Source organism: Scyliorhinus canicula, chromosome 9 (assembly GCF_902713615.1).
Source record: "Scyliorhinus canicula chromosome 9, sScyCan1.1, whole genome shotgun sequence".
NCBI classification, from domain to species: Eukaryota; Metazoa; Chordata; class Chondrichthyes; order Carcharhiniformes; family Scyliorhinidae; genus Scyliorhinus; species Scyliorhinus canicula.
The window spans coordinates 1,264,007-1,284,887 of NC_052154.1; the positions used below are offsets into that span (position 1 = coordinate 1,264,007).

The window sequence follows — 20,881 nt, forward strand, 5'->3', positions numbered from 1 at the left end:
GCCTCTGGGCTTATATTCTCTTTCTAACAGTTATTAAGTTTTTTATGACTTTATTGTAAAGTAACTATTATTTCACTTTGATTGTAAAAGTATCTTTGATCTAAACATTCTAATACAACTAAGTATTCATTTTGACATAACCTCACCTCTCAGGTCTCTGATTACATTGTTTCCTTTGTGATGTTCAAAGTTCCTTTGTGATATTCAAAAATGCTTTGGTTTCAAGAGGTGTTACTTTTAATCCCTGTCATTTCTATAGTTTTATTTTCCAAATTGCGTCCTCAGCGCATAATTTTGACTTTGATTTTGGCTTTAAATTATGTTTCTCGGAGACTGATAGTCTCCAGTTTTCTTTAATTTACTTGGTGTTGGCAGAATTTCACACCTAGAATTGTCACCAAATTCAACTGAACCTCATCCTTTCCATTCCAGCTGCTTAACCCTTCGTGGGATCTTTCCCTGTATCCTCTTATGTTTCTCTCAGACCAGATATTGCCAGACTTCCATGTTTCAAATTACACATCTTTCCATATTTTCAATAACACATGGCATAGGATGGTAATGCTTTATGTCTGTATAGACATGTGTATAAAAACTGGGAAAGATTACAAAAATTTGTCCATCAATAGATAAATTGGCCACTTCCTAATTTGACAAATATGTTAACGGTTGCCATTTTATTAGACTGGACTAACTGAGCCGATGACAGTGACTGCTCTCATAATGATTTCTAACCATAACTTGTAACTATGGTGAAGACTGGTGATGAATGCGCAGGAATGTATAAAGAAGACAAAAACTCTTCAAATCCATCTAATTCATCATCAGGCAACAAACAATGTCTGAAATGGAGAGTGTCATAGCAGTCATAGAAGTTTACAGTACAGAAAAGGCTCTTCGGCACTTCACATCTGTGTCGGTCAGAAACAACCACTTAACTATTCTAATCTTATTTTCAGCACTTGGCCCATAGCCTTGTATGGCTTGGCATTGCAAGTGTACATCTAACTACTTCTTAAATGTTATAAGGGTCTCTGCTTCCACCACCCTTTCAGGCAGCGAGTTCTAGACTCCCAACACCCTCTGGGTGTAAATACTTTTCCTCCCAACCCCTCAAAACATCCGGCCCCCTATCTTAAATCTATGCCCCCGGTGATTGATCCCTCCACCAAGGAGAAATGTTTCTTCCTGTCTATCTATAATTTTATCCATCTCAAATCATGTCCCCCTAAGTCTCCTTTGCTCCAAGGAAAACAGCCCCAGTCTATCCAATTTCTTTCATAGCTAAAGCTCTCCAACCCAGGCAACAGCCTGGTAAATCACCTTTGCACCTTTTTCAGTTACAACACATCCCTCCTATAATGGATTGAAGAACTGCACACAATATTCCAGCTGTGGCCTAACCAAATTTTATACAGTTCCAGCATAACCTCCCTGCTCTTAAACTCTGTGCCTTGCCTAACCATAGAATCATAGAATTTACAGTGCAGAAAGAGGCCATTTGGCCCATCGAATCTGCACCCACTCTTGGAAAGAGCGCCCTACTTAAGCCCACGCTTCCACCCTATCCCCGTAACCGAGTAACCTCATCTAACCTTTTTGGACACTAAGGGCAATTTATCATGGCTAATCCACCTAACCTGCTCATCTTTGGATTGTGGGAGGAAACCGGAGCACCCGGAGGAAACCAAGCCAGACACGGGGAGAACATGCAGACTCCGCACAGACAGTGACCCAAGCTGGGAATCGAACCTGGGACCCTGCAGCTGTGAAGCAACTGTCTAACCACTGTGCTACCGTGCTGCCCAAAAGCAATAAAGGCAAATATACCATGTGCCTTCTTCACCACTGTATCCACCTGCTTTGCTGCCTTAAGAGAACGGGGTACATGCAAACCAAGACCCCGCTGATCCTCGGTGCTTCCCAGGGTCCTGTCGTTTATCATGAAAATGAAATTAAATGAAAATCGCTTATTGTCCTTTGCCTTGTTTGTCCTGCCCAAGTGCATCAGCTCACATTTATGTGGGTTGGATTCCATTTGCCACTGACTACCCCATCTGACCAGTCCATCTATATCCTCCTGTCATCAGAGGCTGTCCTCTTCACTATTTACCATCCCACCAATCTTTGTATTATCCGCAAACTTACTGATCAACCCTCCTACATTTATGTCTAAATCATTTATATTAACCCCAAACAGCAAAGGCCCCAGCACTGATCCGTGCGGAACCCCACTGGACACAGGCTTCAAGTCAGAAAAACACCCCTCGACCATCATCCTCTGCTTCCTGCCACTCAGCCAATTCTGGATCTATTTTGGAAGATTTCCTTGGATCCCAGGGATCTTACTTCGCTATCAGTTTCCGATGTGAGACCTTATCAAAAGCCTTGCTGAAGTCCAAGTAGACTATGTCAAATGCATTTTCCCTCATCTACACACCTGGTCACCTTCGAAAAATTCAATCGAGTTCATCAGACATGACCTCCCCTTAACCAAACCATGCTGACTGTTCCTGATTAATCCCGGCCTCTCCAAATGCAGATTAATTCTGTCTCTCAGATTTGCTTCCAATAGTTTCCCCAGCACTGAGGTTAGACTGACTTGCCTCTAGTTTCCTTGTTTATCACTTCCTCACTTCTTGAATAATGGTACCACATTGGCTATCCTCTAGCCCTCCGGCACCACTGTGGCCAGAGAGGAATTGATCATTGTTGCCGGCACCCCTGCTATTTTCACCGTTGCTTCTCTCAACAGCCTGGGATATATTTAATCTGGCCCTGGAGATTTGTCTACTCACCAGATCACTCAGAACCTCCTCTCTGCCTATGTTAATCTCTTTAATTTTATAACAGTCGCTCTTCCCAATTTCTGTGCCCACACTTCCCTCTCACGTGACTCCGTGTTCATTTCGAACCCTACCTATGTCCTCTGGCTCAACCTACAAATTACCACTGTGGTTCTTAATGGACTGTACTCGTTCCCTGGTTATCCTTTTACCTTTAATGTACTTGTAAAACAACTTGGGATTTTCCATTATTTTACCTGCCAATACCCTTTCATGTCCCCTTTTTACCATCCTAATTTCCTTTTAAAATTTTGCACATTCTATGCTTCTCTTAGGCTTCTGCTGTTTTGAGCCGTCAATATTTGCCATACGCATCCCCTTTTCTCCTTATCCAATGCTGTATATCCATCAATATCCAGTGTTCACTGGATTTGTTGGTCCTATCCTTTTTACTGATTGGAACATATTGGCTCTGTACTCTCTCTATTTTCTTGTGAATGCATCCCACTATTCTACAGATGTACCTAAAAGTGTTTGCTCCCAGTCCACTCTGGCTAAATCGCATCTGATCTTATAAAAATTGGCCGTCACCCAGTTTAGAACTTTCATTTCAGACCCATCCTTGTTCTTTTCCATAGCAATCTTGAATCTAACAGTTATGATCACGGTCTGCAAGATGCTCCCCCACTGATACTTCAACCACTTGTCAGGCTTTGTTATCTAAAAGTGAGTCCAGGACTGCCCCCTCTCTTGTAGGACCTTCTACGTACTGGCTTAAAAGGTTCTTCTGAATGCATATTAAGAATTCTGCTCCCTCTAAACCTTTCACATTATGACTACCCCAGTTAATGTTGGGATAGTTGAAATCCCTCACTGTCACTACCGTATTGCTTTTATATTTCTCTGGAATTTGCCTGCGTATCTGCACTTCTATTGGGTCTTGTTTTTTTCATTACTTCCTAGCTCTAAATTCTGCTTGCTGTATCTCATTCCTTTTTCTGCCTATATCGTTGGGGCCAATGTGTACCATGATCTGTCTGTTTTCCATCTTACTACAGTATGCTCTTAAGACGTTCAGCGACATCCTTGACCCTGGTACCAGGGAGGCAGTCTACCATCGATTTGCAGCCACAGAAATGCCTGTCTGTTGCCCATACAATTGAACCACTGTCACAATAGCCCTGCTGTGCTTCTTCCTCCCCCTTTGTGCAGAAGACCTACTCATGGTGCCATGAAGTTGGCTGTCACTGCCCCTACATGATCAGCTCCCCCAACAGTATCCAAAACAGTACATCTTTTAGAAAGGGGGATGGCCACAGGGGACTCCTGCACTACCTGCCTTACTCTACTTTGTGTGGTGGTCACCCATGCCCTTGTCTGTTCAATCCTCACCTGCGATGTGACCACGTCACCGAATGTCCTATCCACTGCCTGCTCAGCATCGCGGATGGTCCACAGTGAATCCAGCCCCAAAAGTGTCAACATTGATGTAGCCAAACAATGCATTTGATGGGCACAAATTGAAATGTTGATAACTGGAATCCAATCTGGGTTTCTTTGCTCTCATTGTTAACATCACAATCCGTATCCCAAATTGAAACACTTTGAGGCTTGATATACCTGTGAATTAAAGGTGATACCTGGAGAATTCGCTGCTTTTCTTCAAATAGTCCAATGGGAATTGCCAAACAAGGCCTCGATTTTAACAACTCTTCCGAAATAAGGTATTGGAATTGGATTTGATTTATTGTCACGTGTACTGAGGTGCAGTGAAAAGTATTGTTCTGTGTACAGTCGAGGCAGATCATTCTGTACATGAAAAAACAGAGGACATGCATAAATACACAATGTAACTACAAAGGCACAGGCATCGGCTGAAGAATATGGAGTGTAGTTCTACTCAGTAGAGAAGATGTGTGAAGAGATCAGTTCAGTCCATAGGAGGGTCATTTGAGAGTGGTAACGGGGAAGAAGCTGTTTTTGATGGATTTTTAAAAAAATATGAAGAAGTGAAGCAAGGTGGGGAGGCAGTGGTGTAATGGTATTGTCACTTGTATAGTAAGCCAGAGGTTCTGGGGACCTGGGTTCAAATCCTACCATGACAAATGGTGAAATTTGAATTCCATAGAATTCTGGAATTATAGATGTAATGCTGTCCATGAAACCATTGTTGATTTTTGTAAAGGCCCACCTGGTTCACTAATGTCCTTTAAGGAAATCTGCATGTGACTCCAGCAATATGATTGATGGTCTATCCACATCCCATAAGCAAACATAAAAAATAATGTTCTCCAGCCTCTGCTGCTGAGGATGGAGCTGAGGAACGTGTGGCCAGGGATGATGAGAAGAGGGTTATAGCTGGGACATAGGAGTGTAGGATATTCCAGAGGTGAAAGATGGACTGTGCATTTGTATAACATCTTCCACATCCTCAAGGCCCAACGTGCTTCACAGCCAGTTTATTCTGTTACGGATGCAGGATTTTAGGTATATTGGATTATAAACATTTGGCCATTTAAGGGTTAAATTTGTGTGTTCGAGTGTGTTTGACTGCAGTAATTTTTTAAAATAACCTTGTTCTGCAAGTTCAGAAAGCTTTTGGGAACCAGAGGTGAAATTGACTGGAGTCAAACCTGGGCTCATGCATTGATGTTTGACTCGGGGAGTACCTGAGGAGTTTGTGTGTTTTCAGCCTGGGGATTAGTTTGTTTTCAGTTTGGGGAAATCATGTCATTGCTGGGTAGCGCAAAGGTATTCTGACATTTGGAGAAAGCATTTTGAATGAGTTCTGATCTGGCTAACACTGAGTCCACACGCATTTTTCTCTCTCAGGAGAGTTTTTTAAAACATTAATAGTTGTTAAAGCAGTGCTTAAGGAAAAAGGGGGAAGCTGAAACAAACCAGTTGTAACGATCTTCTGAAGATATCCAGCCAGAGTCTGCAGGGGTTCGAACAGGAGCCAAATCGTGTTCTGGAAAGCAAGTATTACTCTGTGCCATTGGGATGTAGGGTGGATTGAGAGCTGTATGTTTTTCCTTTCTTGTTGTTTAATTGGGAAATAGCGCTAGTAATTAGAAGGGTATTGTGTTTACTGTATTCAGCAGTATTGTATAAGGGGTAATTGTAAGCTTTTTTTCGGGTGTAAGGTTAAAGATAGTAATACTGCATTAATAATAATTTTTATTTTAAAATACCATATCCCTATTTCTTTGTACAATCACTTCTGGAGCAAAGTATCCTTTCCCCACAATGGTTAAAAGCGTTAAAATATTGGGGTTTTGGTCCAGTATCCTAGCGACCGTTGGAGTCTGGCCTGAGATCATAGTAATTCTCATGTATAAAAACACTGCTGTCAAATTATGAACGGTAAATGAGTGATTGAATCGACAAATGGTTATTTGTGGGATGAATGTTGGCCAGAACTCCCAGCTTTCCTTCAAATAGTGTCATATAATTTCCACAACCCCCCAACAAGGCCTCGATTTAATGTCTGAGAAATGATAGCCCCACAATCAGCTTTTGTTCAGTGACACACTGACAATTCTGTGTTTAAATCCCACAACTTTCTTACTGAAGCTGAGACTGTTACTCTCCCAAGCCAACATGCCAGCATCGAGTCGCTAATCACTCAAACTCACTGCTCCTCCGGGCAGGCATGTCATTCTTACTAACTCAATTAAGCCCTACTAAATATCCACTTAGATTAGCAAATTAAGATTCAGTTAGTCCTTCTCGGTTTGTGTTGAAAGATGACTGCTGCGTTTGTGGTTGTGCTGTCTCTTGAGTATTTAAATTTGTTGTTTTGTAGGTAACTGCACATGGGGAAATAATTGTCGGTTTATTCATCCTGGAATAAATGATAAAGGAAACTATTCACTGATAGCCAAACCAGATCCATTTTCACCTAATGGAGGGCATCACCTGGGACCCCACCCACTGATGCAGGCCAACCCTTGGGTAAGTGAGCATAGGTTGCTGTAACACCGGAATTGGCCATTTGGCCCGTCAGAACTGCGCTGGTGCTTTCCTTCACATGAGCTGCCTCATCTAATCGCCCTCCCTTTTCATGCAATTATGAAATCCCCGTAAAAACATTTTTGGACCTTGCTTGCTCTGTTTATGAAAGAGAATTCAATATTTCACTTATAATTTCTTCTTGCTCTGTTGGATTATAGAAACATAGGAAATAGCAGCAGGAGGAGGCCATTCAGCTTTTCGAGCCTGCGCCACCATTCATTGAAAACATGGCTAATCATCCAACTCAGTCGCCTAATCCCGCTTTCCCCCCATATCCTTTCAATCTCTTTGTCCCAATTGCTAGATCTAATTGCTTCTTGAAAACATAATGTTTTGGCCTGAACTACTTCCTGTGGTAACAAATTCCACAGACTCACCACTCTCTGGGCGAAGAAATTTCTCTTCATCTCTGTCCTAAATGGTCTACCCCATATCCTCAAACTGTGTCCCCTGGTTCTGGACACCCCCACCATCGGGAACATCCTTCCTGCATCTACCCTGTCCAGTTCCGTTAGAATTTTACAGGTTTCTATGAGATCCCCCCATATTTTTCTGAACTCCAGTGAATACAATCCAAACCGACTTACTCCCTTCATACATCCGTCCTGTCACCCCAGGAATCAGTCTGGTAAACCTTCGCTGCACTCCCTCTGTAGCAAGAACATCCTTCCTCAGTGAAGGAGACCAAAACTGCCCACGATATTCCAGGTGTGGCCTCACCAAGGCCCTGTATAATTGCAGCAAGACATCCCTGTTCCTGTACTCGAATCCCCTTGTAATGAAGGCCAGTATACCATTTGGCTTCTTTACTGCCTGCTGCATCTGCATGCTTACCGTCCGTGACTGGTGTACGAGGACATCCAGGTTTCGTTGCGCATTCACCCCCTCCTAATTTATGGCTGTTCAGGTAATCTGCCTTCCCGTTTTTGCTTTCAAAGCAGATAACCTCATTTATCTAAATTATACAGCATCTGCCATTCATTTTCCCACCCACTCAACTTGTCCAAATCACATTGAGAGATCTCTGCATCCTCCTCACAGCTCACCCTTCCACCCAATTTAGTGACATTTGCAAATTTGGAGATATTACATTTTGTTCCCTCACCTAAACATTGATGTATTGTGAATAGATGGCGCCCTGGCATCGATCATTGCGGCACCCCATGAGTCACTGGCTGCCAATTTGAAAAGATCCATTAATTCCTATTTTTTGTTCCCTTCCCCTTCTAGTGTCTGGTCTTGTTCCACCTCTTTAACCTCTCCTTTAATCTACTGCCATCCTGAACGACTTACAGAAGTATCTTCTTATCTTTCCTCTGCAGTCTCTGCATTGTCCATTTCTGCTTTCTCTGAATTCATGATCACCCTGCTAATCTTCACTAACCTGCTCCCTTCCATATAAATTCTTCCAGTACATATTCATGGCCATTCTGCCACAATCACCATTTCTCATGGACACTCTCATGGCCTCATCCTATCCTCACCATCCGTGTTGTCGTCCCCTCCACCACCACCCCACATCCCCTTCCGCTGAATCCTTTTGCCCCCACAACGTTCAAAATCGACCACCATAATAAATCGTTCTCCATCAGTGTCATCATCCATTCCTTTTTCAACAGCACTTTACGTCCAAACTGCACTCTTGGAGAATGAGCCAGAATATGCCACTGGCCCACCCACAATGTACACTGGGACTGCACTTTGTCTCAATTCACTGTGCAACAAGAGAACTAACATTTTGAATGGACAATTAAATATTTCTAAGCAATACATTAAGCCCAATGTGACTTGAGTTTAAAGAGTTCATAACAAACATGCTTTCTTTCTTCCAAGAATCATTAAGGGCTGGAACAACCTTCCACACGCCTTAATCTCTATGCCCTGTGAGGATTCAGAGAAGGAAAAGCTGTTTAACCTTTAACTAATATGATCATCGACTGCACTCATTGTCCACCTCCTGTGAACATTTCCCCATGAAATACTATAGAGGGTAACAGTACCAACACCAAGGAAGAGCAATAACCCTTTTCACTAAAGCTATAAGCCAGACGCCATGATGGTATACATACCTAGGATGAAATACCACCTCCCTCCATGCACGCACAACTCTTGACTGAAGATCATATACTTTCATCAAACAAACATAGAAGATGTCAGGCTGACGCACATCTGAGCTTGCATTATCCCTCAGGCTAGCTGACTTGCCGTGTTAATTGTATATTAATTAAATGTTTCATTGTATTCAAGTGGCCATTAACTTTGTGCTCCCAGGAACATTCTGAAACTCTGATTGTTGGGTTTGGCCGTGCATGTTTATAATGTGTTTCTATAAGTAAAAACATCTTTACATGTAAAGAATTTTTCCCAGTTCTTTCCCCTGCCTGCCTACCGACAATAGAGCTTGCAGCACTGAGAATTCTGCTGCTCCTATCATTTTACTTGCTGAATTTATTTTTTGAGTTTCAAAGTTGGAAGTTTGTTAAAGACTGCTTGATACTGCTGCTTCATCAGGAGATGAAACTGAAATCTCATAATATCACAGTTCAAGAACAGATTAGCGCAAACATGACCAGACCCGAATGTAGCCCCGAAGGCTTCATGGTACACACCTACGCAGCTCACAAAGAGAAAAGCTGGTCACCCCTGTCTGAGATTACACAGATAGTACAGTAGTATGTTCTAAACTAACTTGAGCGATTGATTCAGCAGTAAGCATTAAGAAAGCTGGCTTTTAGAAAATAAAAAATTGCATTGAGCAAGAAAGCACTGCCAGCAGTCCAGTGAATGTTCTCCAATAGCCAAACCTGAAATGGTACAGAATTTTCAAACCAAATAAATATTGTTTGCACTGTTTTTAATGATATGATTTTCTGTTTTCTTTCTAGGAAACACACGCCTTGGTGAGTACATATTGAAGCTAAATTTGTGAAATTCCACGCACATGACTGTTTAGTAATCCAATCATACATTTGTAGAATTCAAGTAACACCAAAAGCTTCCGAAACTGAGACAGTTCTGTGAAGGCGGAATTGAGAGAGGAGGGGAAGAAAAAGCAAGGTTGTTTGTGAAATTTGGGTCAGTTGGATGAAGTTTGACAAAGTCTCACTTGGATCGCTCCAGTTATGTGCGATAACTAGGTTCTCATAGAAAATTAGATAGCATCACAGAATGTGATCTCTCTGAATATCCTGGAATCCCATATAATAAAATTGGAATTTGACTTATTCAGTCATGGCCCCGTGCTGCTCATCCGTTTTTGGTGCGAAAGGGATTATTTATATTTCTTGTTTCCATAATGATGAACATTGACTAGTGCCTTGTAGATGGTGGACAGGCTTCGTGGAGTCAGGAGGTGAGTTACTAGTCTCGCCTGAGCCTTAGTCTCTGGCCTGCTCTTGTAGCCACATTATTTATGTTCAGTTTCTGATCAGTGGTAAGCCCCAGGATGTGGGGGATTCGGCGATGGCAGCGATGGTATTGCCATTGAATGTCAAGGGGCAATGGTTAAATTCTCTCTTGTAGGAGATGGTCATTGCCTGGTGCTTGCTACTTGTCAGCCCAAGCCTGGATATTGTCCAGGTCTTGCTGCATTTGGACATGGAGTCAGACGAATGGCGCTGAACGGTGTGCAGTCATCCACGAACACCTCCACTTCTGACCTTATGATGAGGGAAGGTAATTGCTGAAGATTGTTAGGCCCAGGATATTACCCTAAGGAACTCCTGTAACGATGTCCTGGGACTGGGATGATTGACCTCCAACCACCACAACCGTCTTCCTTTGTGCCAGGTATGACTCCAACAACCGGAGTTTTCTACTGATTCTCATTGACTCCACTTTTGCTCGGAAGCCTTAATGCCACATGAAGTCAAAGTTGAAATGCTTCCAAAGTGGCTTTAGACTGTGTTAAATCTTAAACACCAGCTCTTGTTTTGAGGATCTGATGCTGCTTTTTAACTCGATGCCTTCCCAGTATTCTCAATTTTTTTTGTTTGTATTATCAACTGGAAGTTCAGTTATAGGCTCCTTTAGCTCAACAACTGAAAATACCGTTAACATAAAACATCCCAAGGTGCTTTGCAGATGTGTTGTAAGGCAAAATTTCACTGTTTGAGGAAATATCAAGTCAGATCGCCAGAAGCTAGTTTGAATAAATAGCTTTTAAGTAGTTCCTTCAAAGAAAAAGAGTGCTAGCGAGTCAGAGGTTTCAGGTCTTCAGGCTTTGGCAATTGAAGGCAGGGGCTCCAATGGTGGAGCAATGTGCAAGAAGCCAGAATTAGATGAGCGCAGATATCTCAGAGGGTTGTTTGAGGAGATTACAGAAGGGCAAGACCATGGAGGAATTTAAAAACAAAGGTGATCATTTGTGTGACTCAGAGTCATTGGACGACAATGATGGGTGAATAGGCCTGGATGCTAGTAAGGACATGGGTCGCACGGTGTTGGATAACATCAAGTTCATAAAAGATAGAATATGGGAGGGTGGCCAGTAGTGCTTTGGAACGTGAAGCCTGGAGATAGCGAAGCGCTTCTTTTAAAAATTAATTTAAGGGATGTGGGCGTCGCTGGTTCGGCCAGCATTTATTGCCCATCCCTAGTTGCCCTTCAGAAGGTGGTGATGAGTTGCCTTCTTGAATCGCTGTAGTCCTTCAGGTGTAGGTACACCCACAGTGCTGTTAGGCAGTTCCAGGATTTTGCTCCAGCAGCAGTGAAGGAACGGCCGATATAGTTCCAAGTCAGGGTGTTGAGTGACTTGAAGGGGGACCTGCAGGTGGTGAGGTTTCCAGGTATCTGTTGCTCTTGTCCTTCTAGATGGTAGTGGTCGTGGGTTTGGAAGGTCTAATGTCTAAGGAACCTTGGTGAGTCACTGCAGTGCATCTTGTAGATGGTGCACAAGGCTGCCACTGTTCGTGGTGGTGGAGGGTTTGAATGTTTGTCGAAGGGGGAGCAATCAAGCGGGCCTGCTTTGTCCTGGATGGTGTTGAGCTTCTTGAGTGTTGTTGCAGCTGCATCCATCCAGCCAAGTGGAGAGTACTCCATTATACTCCTGACTTGTGCCTTGTAGATGGTGGACAGGTTTTGGGGGGTCGGGAGGTGAGTTATTCACCGTAGGATTACTAGCCTTTGACCTGCCCTGGTAGCCACAGTATTAATATGGCTAGTCCAGTTAATTACATAGACATAGATTACATAGAACATACAGTGCAGTAGGAGGCCATTCAGCCCATTGAGTCTGCACCGACCACTTAAGCCCTCACTTCCACCCTATCCTCATAACCCAATAACCCCTCCTAAACGTTTTTGGTCACTAAGGGCAATTTAACAATGGCCAAACCACGTAACCTGCACATCTTTGGACTGAGAGGAAACCAGAGCACCCGGAGGAAACCCACGCAGACACGGGGAGAACGTGCAGACTCCTCACAGACAGTAACCCAAGCCGGGAATCGAACCTGGGACCCTGGTGCTGTGAAGCTTCAATGCTATCCACTGTGCTACCGTGCTACCCATCATCAGATGTACTGAGAAAGGATGGTGTGGAACGATATTATGGAAGTGGAAATAGGCAATTAGTGAGTGCCAAGAGGTGATTGGAAGCTTAAATTTGACATAAAAGTTACAAACAGTCTGGGCGAGCCTCTGACAGTTATCAGGGAGAGAGATGGATTTGGTGGATATTGCATCTTTGAGGGTTGACTTTGGAAATCGTTCCACCTAGAACAGTGGAGCTGGAGTCACTGAATATATTCAAGGCTACAGATATATGAATTAGGAGCAGGTGACCCTGAGACACAGGGCAATGTTCTGGTGACCTGGGTTCAAATCCCACCACAGCAGGTGGTGGAATTTGAATTCAAATTTTAAAAAGATCAGGAATAAACAATCTGTTGACGACAATGAAACCATCGTCATAAAACCACATCTGATTCACCTTCCTTTCGGGAGGAGATCTGCCATTCTTACCTGGTCTGGCCTACATGTGACTGCAGACCCATTGAAATGTTATCGACTCTTAACTGCCTCTAAAATAGCCGAGCAAACTCCTTTGTATCAAACCGCTAAAACATTTCATAGGAATGAAATCCAATATCACCACTAGACTTTTGAAATGATAACCGAAAACCCAGCCCTGTTAACCCTGCAAAGTTCTCCTTACTAGCACCTGGGGGCTTGGGCCAAAGTTGGGAGAGCTGTCTCACAGACTGGTCAAGCAACATCCTGACATAATCATACTCACAGAATCATACCTAAACAGGCAATGTCCCATCCCTGGCTATATCCTGTCTCACCGGTGGGACAGACCCAGCAGAGGTGACGGCACAGTGGTACACAGTGGAGAGGGAGTTGTCCCGGCTGTCCTCAACTTCGATTATGGACCCCGTAAGGTCCAATTTGGGCAAGGCTGATTACCATATACCCTCCCCTCCCATAGCTGATGAATCAGTACTCCTCCACTTGGAGAAAGTATTGAGGGTGGCAAGGATGCAGAATGTACTCTGAGTGGGGGACTTCAATGCCCATCGTCAAGAGCGCTCAGTATACCACCACAGGCCGAGCTGGCCGGGTCCTAAAGGACAGAGCTGCTAGACTGGGACTGCAGCAAGTGGTGAGGGAAAAACAAGAGGGGGAAAATATACTTGGCCTCATTCTCACCAACCTGCTTGCTGCTGATGCATCTGACAATGACAGTATCGGTGGAGTGACCACCGCACAGTTCTTATGGAGACAAAGTCCTGTCTTCACATTGAGGATACCCTCCATTGTGCTGTGTGGTGCTATCACTGTGCTAAACGGGATGGACATCAGAAATACCTTAACAACTCAAGAAGGCCCCCATGAGGTGCTGTGGGTTATCACAGCAGCAGAATTGTGCTTAACCACAATCTGTAATCTCATGGCCCTGCATTTACCCCATTCTTCTACCAATCCAGGGGATCAACCCTGGTTCAATGAAGAATGCAGGAGGGCATGCCAGGAACAGCACCAGACATACTGAAAAATGAGGTGTCAACCTGGTGAAGCTACAACACGGGTATTTGTGAGCCAAACAGCAAGTAATAGATGGAACTAAACAATTCCACAACCAATAGATCAAATCTGAGCTCTGCAGTCCTGTCGCATTCAGTGTGAACGGAGGTGGACAATTAAACAACTCAATGGAGGAGGAAGCTCCACAAATATTTCCATCCTCAATGATGGGGAAGCCCAGCACATCCGTGCAAAAAATAAGGCTGAGGCATTTGCTAAAAGCTTCAGCCAAAAGTGCTGAGTGGATGATCCATTTTGGCCTCCTCAGCATCACAGATGCCAGTCTTCAGCCAGTCTATTCATTCCACGTGATATCAAGAAACGCCTGAAGGCACTGGATAATAATCTTTTGACTGTCACAAGTAGACTAACATTAACACTGCAATGAAGTTACTGTGAAATTCACAAGTGGCAACACTACAGCGCCTGTTCGGAATACTGCACGCACTATGGGCCCTGACAATATGAACGGCAAATTAGGAGCAGGAATAGGCCCCTTAAGCCTGCTCCATTCCGCCATTCAATATGATCATTCTGGATCTGATTGTAACCTCCAGCCCACATTCCTGCCTACCCCCGCTAACCTTTCACCCCCTTGTTAAACAATCTATCAGTGGCACAGTAGTTGGTGTTGTGTTCTTCGTTTTAGTTATTTCAGAATGGTGAAGGTTGCAGTGCCAACAGAACAGCAAGCAGTGTTTAAGAAACAAAGCTAATTTATTAAACTACACTGAATTAGATTCAAACATATTACTAAGGAATTAGTTGAGTAAAGATTGCACTACACATCTACACTATTAACTATATTATTAGTTCAACTATCTTACAACTATCAAAAGAGAAAATGCTGGAAAATGTCAGGTCTGGCAGCATCTGTAAGGAAAGAAAAGAGCTAACATTTCAAGTGCTGATGACCCTGGCTTTGACAGATTCCACAACTACTGTCTTGCTTCTCTTGTTCTCCCCTGCTCTCTCCTCTGTCTCCATCTATCTCCCAGAAGTCAAGGAGGCATGTGATATTTATATAGTTGCTCTGTAGCACCATCTAGTGACTAGAGTAGTAACATTACATTAACCATTTATGTGCTTTACAATATCCGCATATATGGTGACAGTTAGCACTACTGCATCATGGCGCCGAGGATCCGGGTTTGAACCTGGCCCCGGGTCACTGTCCGTGCAGTTTGCACATTCTCCCCACATTTGTGTGGGTCTCATCCTCACAACCCAAGGATGTGCAGGGTAGGTGGATTGGCCACGCTAAATTGCCCTTTGAAAAAGAAATGAATTGGTTGATTTAAATTTATTTTTTATTTATATTTATTTTAAAATTATTTAGCTCTGCCTTAAAAATATTCTCGGATTCTGCTTCCACTATCTTTTGAGGGAGAGAGTTCCTTAGACGCATGGCCCTCTGAAGAAAAAATTCAAATCGCGTCTCAAATGAGCGGCCCCTTATTTTTAAACAGTGACCCCGAATTTTAGATTCTCTGACCAGAAGAAACATCCTCTCTATATCCACCCTGTCAGCACCTCTCAGGATCTTTAAGGTTTTGATCATGTTGCACCATACTCTTCTAAACTCTAATGGATACAAACCTGATCTCCCCAATCTTTCCTCTTAAGACAAACCCCCCCCCCCCCCCCCGCCCACCACCCCCATTCCTGGTGTTAGTCGAGCAAACCTTCTCTGAACTGCTTCTAACACATTTGCATCTTTCCTTAAATAAGGAGACCAATTCTGTACACAATCCAGATGTGGTCTCACCAATTAGTTTTATACGACTGATGCATAACCACCATAGGAGGAGAATTGGGCCACTCGGCCTGTCAAGTCTGCTCCGCCATTCAATCATGGCTGATATTTTTCTCATCCCCATAACCCCTGATCTCCTTATTAATCACAAACCTATCTATCTCTGTCTTAAAGACACTCAGTGATTTGGCCTCCACAGCCTTCTACGGCAAAGAGTTCCACAGATTCACCACCCTCTGGCTGAAGAAATCCCTCCTCATCTCTGTTTTAAAGGACCGTCCCTTTAGTCTGAAATTGGGTCCTCTGCTTCTAGTTTTTCCTATAAGTGCAAACATCCACTCCACGTCCACTCTATCCAGGCCTCACAGTATCCTGTAAGTTTCAATAAGATACCCCCTCATTCTTCTAAACTCAAACGAGTACAGACCCAGAGTCCTCAATCGTTCCTCGTAGGATAAGTTCTTCATTCCAGGGATCATTCTTGTGAACCTCCTCTGGACCCTTTCCAAGGCCAGCACATCCTTCCTTAGATACGGGGCCCACAGTTGTTCACAATACTCCAAATGGGGTCTGACCAGAGCCTTATACAGCCTCAGAAGTACAACCCTGGTCTTGTATTCTCGCCCTCTTGACATGAATGCTAACATTGCATTTGCCTTCCTAACTGCAGACTGAACTTGCACGCTAACCTTAAGAATTGTGAACAAGAACTCCCACGCCCTTTGTGCTTCTGATTTCCTAAGCATTTCCCCATTTAGAAAATAGTCTATGCCTAAATTCCCCCTTCCAAAGTGCATAATCTCACATTTTCCACATTGTATTTCATCTGCCACTTCATTGCCCACTCTCCTTGCCTGTCCAAATCCTTCTGCAGCCTCCTTGCTTCCTCAATACTGCCTGTCCCTCTGTATCATCTACAAACTTAGCGACAGTGCCTTCAGTTCCTTCTTCCAGATCATTAATGTATGTTGTGGTCCCACCACAGACCCCTGAGGCACACCACTAGTCACCGGCTGCCATCCTGAAAATGACCCCTTTATCCCGACTCTCAGCCATCTGCCAGTCAGCCAATCCTTTATCCATGCCAGGATCTTACCCTGAACACCATGGGCTTTTAACTTATTTAACAGTCTCCTATGCGGCACCTTGTCAAAGGCCTTCTCGAAATCTAAATAAATCACGTCCACGGGTTCTCCTTTGTCGAACTTCCTTGCTACCTCCTCAAAGAACTCACAACAGATTTGTCAGAAATGACCTGCATTTGACAAAGCCGCGCTGACTCAGTCCTATTTTATCATGAACTTCCAAGTACTCCGCGGTCTCATCCTTTTAAAAAAAAAATTTTTATTCTCCTCTTTCACATTTTCTCCCGAATTTACATCCACCAACAATAATCAGCACCAAATATGTCAATCCCCATAACAATAAGAACAATCCCATCCTCCCACCAACCCCCTAACATCAGCCCGCATGATATCTAAGGAAATAAGGGAGAGTATCAAATTGAAGGAAAAAGCATATAAAGTGGCAAAGATTAGTGGGAGACTAGAGGACTGGGAAATCTTTAGGGGGCAACAGAAAGCTACTAAAAAAGCTATAAAGAAGAGTAAGATAGATTATGAGAGTAAACTTGCTCAGAATATAAAAACAGATAGTAAAAGTTTCTACAAATATATAAAACAAAAAAGAGAGGATGAGAAGGGAGATTTAATAATGGGAGATGAGGAAATGGCTGAGGAACTGAACAGGTTTTTTGGGTCGGTCTTCACAGTGGAAGACACAAATAGCATGCCAGTGACTGATAGAAATGAGGCTATGACAGGTGAGGACCTTGAGAGGATTGTTAGTGATGGGCAAGCTAATGGGGCTAAAGGTAGGCAAGTCTCCTGGCCCTGATGGAATGCATCCCAGAGTGCTAAAAGAGATGGCTAGGGAAATTGCAAATGCACTAGTGATAATTTACCAAAATTCACTAGACTCTGGGGTCGTCCCGGTGAATTGGAAATTAGCAAACGTGACACCATTGTTTAAAAAAGGAGGTAGGCAGAGAGCGGGTAATTATAGGCCAGTGAGCTTAACTTCGGTAGTAGGGAAGATGCTGGAATCTATTATCAAGGAAGAAATAGCAAGGCATCTGGATAGAAATTGTCCCATTGGGCAGACGCAGCATGGGTTCATAAAGGGCAGGGCGTGCCTAACTAATTTAGTGGAATTTTTTGAGGACATTACCAGAGCGGTAGTTAACGGGGAGCCAATGGATGTGGCATATCTGGATTTCCAGAAAGCCTTTGACAAGGTGCCACACAAAAGGTTGCTGCATAAGATAAAGATGTATGGCATTAAGGGTAAAGTAGTAGCATGGATAGAGGATTGGTTAATTAATAGAAAGCAAAGAGTGGGGATTAATGGGTGTTTCTCTGGTTGGCAATCAGTAGCTAGTGGTATCCCTCGGGGATCAGTGTTGGGCCCACAATTGTTCACAATTTACATAGATGATTTGGAGTTAGGGTCTGGCAGATGGAATACAATGTTGACAAATGTGCGGTTGTCCATTTTGGTAGGAATAACAGCAAACGGGATTATTATTTAAATGATAAAATATTAAAACATGCTGCTGTGCAGAGAGACCTGGGTGTGCTAGTGCATGAGTCGCAAAAAGTTGGTTTACAGGTGCAACAGGTGATTAAGAAGGCAAATGGAGTTTTGTCCTTCATTGCTAGAGGGATGGAGTTTACGACTAGGGAGGTTATACTGCAATTGTATAAGGTGTTAGTGAGGCCACACCTGGAGTATTGTGTTCAGTTTTGGGCTCCTTACCTGAGAAAGGACGTACTGGCACTGGAGGGTGTGCAGAGGAGATTCACTAGGTTAATCCCAGAGCTGAAGGGGTTGGATTATGAGGAGAGGTTGAGTAGACTGGGACTGTACTTGTTGGAATTTAGAAGGATGAGGGGGGATCTTATAGAAACATATACAATTATGAAGGGAATAGATAGGATAGATGCGGGCAGGTTGTTTCCACTGGCGGGTGAAAGCAGAACTAGGGGACATAGCCTCAAAATAAGGGGAAGTAGATTTAGGACTGAGTTTAGGAGGAACTTCTTCACCCAAAGGGTTGTGAATCTATGGAATTCCTTGCCCAGTGAAGCAGTTCAGGCTCCTTCATTAAATGTTTTTAAAATAAAGATAGATCGTTTTTTGAAGAATAAAGGGATTAAGGGTTATGGTGTGCAGGCTGGAAAGTGGAGCTGAGTCCACAAAAGATCAGCCATGATCTCATTGAATGGCGGAGCAGGCTCGAGGGGCCAGATGGCCTACTCCTCCTAGTTCTTATGTTATGTTTACATAAACAAATGACAAAAAGGAATCAGGGATTATCCATAGTCACCCTTAATACACACAGCCCCCTCCCCCCCCCCCCCCCCCCCAACTAATGTTCGATGTTATCCAGTTCTTGAAAGTGCATAATGAATATCGCCCATGACTTTTAGAACCCCTCCATCCTTCCCCTCAGTTCAAACTTAACCTTCTCAAGGGTCAAGTATTCCAACAGGTCCCCCCGCCACGCCAGGGCACAGGGTGGAGAGGCTGCTCTCCATCCCAGCAGGATCTGCCTTCGGGCGATCAACGAGGCGAAAGCTACGATATCTGCCTCCGCACCCGTTACCGCGATCTCATCCTTAATAACAGACTCTAAAATCTTACCAATGACCGAAGTCAGGCTAACTGGCCTATAATTTCCCGTCTTCTGCCTCCCTCCCTTCTTAAACAGTGGGGTTACATTAGCCACTTTCCAGTCCTCTGGGACCGTTCCTGCCTCCAATGTTTCCTGAAAGATTATCACTAATGCCTCCACAATTTCTTCAGCTATCTCTTTTGGACTTTGGGGAGTAATCCATCTGGTCCAAGTGACTTATCCACTTTCTGACCTTTCAGTTTCCCCAGAACCACCTTCTTAGTAATTCACTGCACTCACCTCTGCCCCCTGGTTCTCCTGGAGCTCTGGCATCCCACTGGTGTCTTCCACCGTGAAGACTGATGCAAAGTAACTATTCAGTTTGTCTGCCATTTCTTTGTTTCCTATTATTACTTGTCCAGCCATATTTTCCAAAAGTCCAATGTCTACTTTTGTCTCTCTTACCTTTTATATGTTGAAAAAAAACTGTTCCTATCTTCATTTATATTACTAGCTAGCTTGCACTCATACTTCATCTTATTTCCCCTTATTGCTTTTTTAGTTGTCCTCTGCTCGCTTTGAAAGGCTTCCCAATCCTCCAGCTTCCCACTAATCCTCGCCACTTTGCATGTCTTTTCTTTTGCTTTTATGCTGTCCTTGACATCCCTCATCAGCCATGGATGCCTTGCCTCACCATAGCATGTTTCCTCCTCCTTGGGATGAATTTCTGCTGTACCTCCCGTAACCCCCAAAACCCCTGTCATTGCTGTTCCACTGTCTTTCCTGCTCGGCTCCTTTTCCAATCAACTCTGGCCAGCTCCTCCCTCATGTCTTTGTAGTTACCCTTAATTGTAATACCGTTACATCTGATTGCAGATTCTCCCACTCAAACTGCAGGGTAAATTCTATCATATTGTGGTCACTGCTCACTAAGGGTTCTTCCACCTTAAGAACCCTAATCAAGTCTGCCTCATTACAGATCACCAAATTCACAATTGCCTGTTCCCTAGTGGGCTCTACCACAAGCTGTTCCAAAAAAAAATCTGTTAAGCATTCCAGAAATTCTTGTTCTTAGGTTCCACTGCCAACCCGATTTTCCCCAGTCCACCTGCATATTGAAGTCCCCCATGATTATTGTGATTTTGCCTTTTTTACATGCCTTTTCTATCTCCTGATTTATTTTCTGCCCCACATCCCGACTACTGCTAGGGGGCCTGTACATTGCTCCCATCAGGGTCTTTTTACCTTTGCGATTCCTCAACTCTACCCACAGAGATTCAATGCCTTCTGATCCTATATCGCTCCTTGCTATCGGTTTAACTTTATTCCTTACTAACAATGCAATCCCGCCCCCATTGCCCATCTGCCTGTCCTTTCGATAGGGGACACATCCTTGTATATTTAGATCCCAGCCCTGATCCCCTTGCAGCCACGTCTCTGTGATGCCCACAACATCGTACCGGCCAATTTCAATTTCCCTACTTTAGTAGTCAGTTCCCTTCACAATAAACAATAACATTCTCTTAGCTCCCTAATTACTTGCTGTATGTACCTGTGTAGCCTTTTGTAATTCATGCACAAGTACACCCATAACCCTCTCCACCTCAGCTCTGCAAT

At 43.7% G+C, this 20,881-nt stretch overlaps 1 protein-coding gene across 1 annotated transcript in view; it reads left to right on the top strand.

The window, feature by feature from the left end:
• zc3h18 (zinc finger CCCH-type containing 18) overlaps positions 1 to 20,881 on the top strand; it is a 233,947-nt gene that overhangs the window by 67,291 nt on the left and 145,775 nt on the right. The window contains 2 exon segments of the mRNA XM_038806172.1: positions 6,595 to 6,743; positions 9,689 to 9,703. Coding sequence (XP_038662100.1) covers positions 6,595 to 6,743; positions 9,689 to 9,703 — 164 coding nt within the window.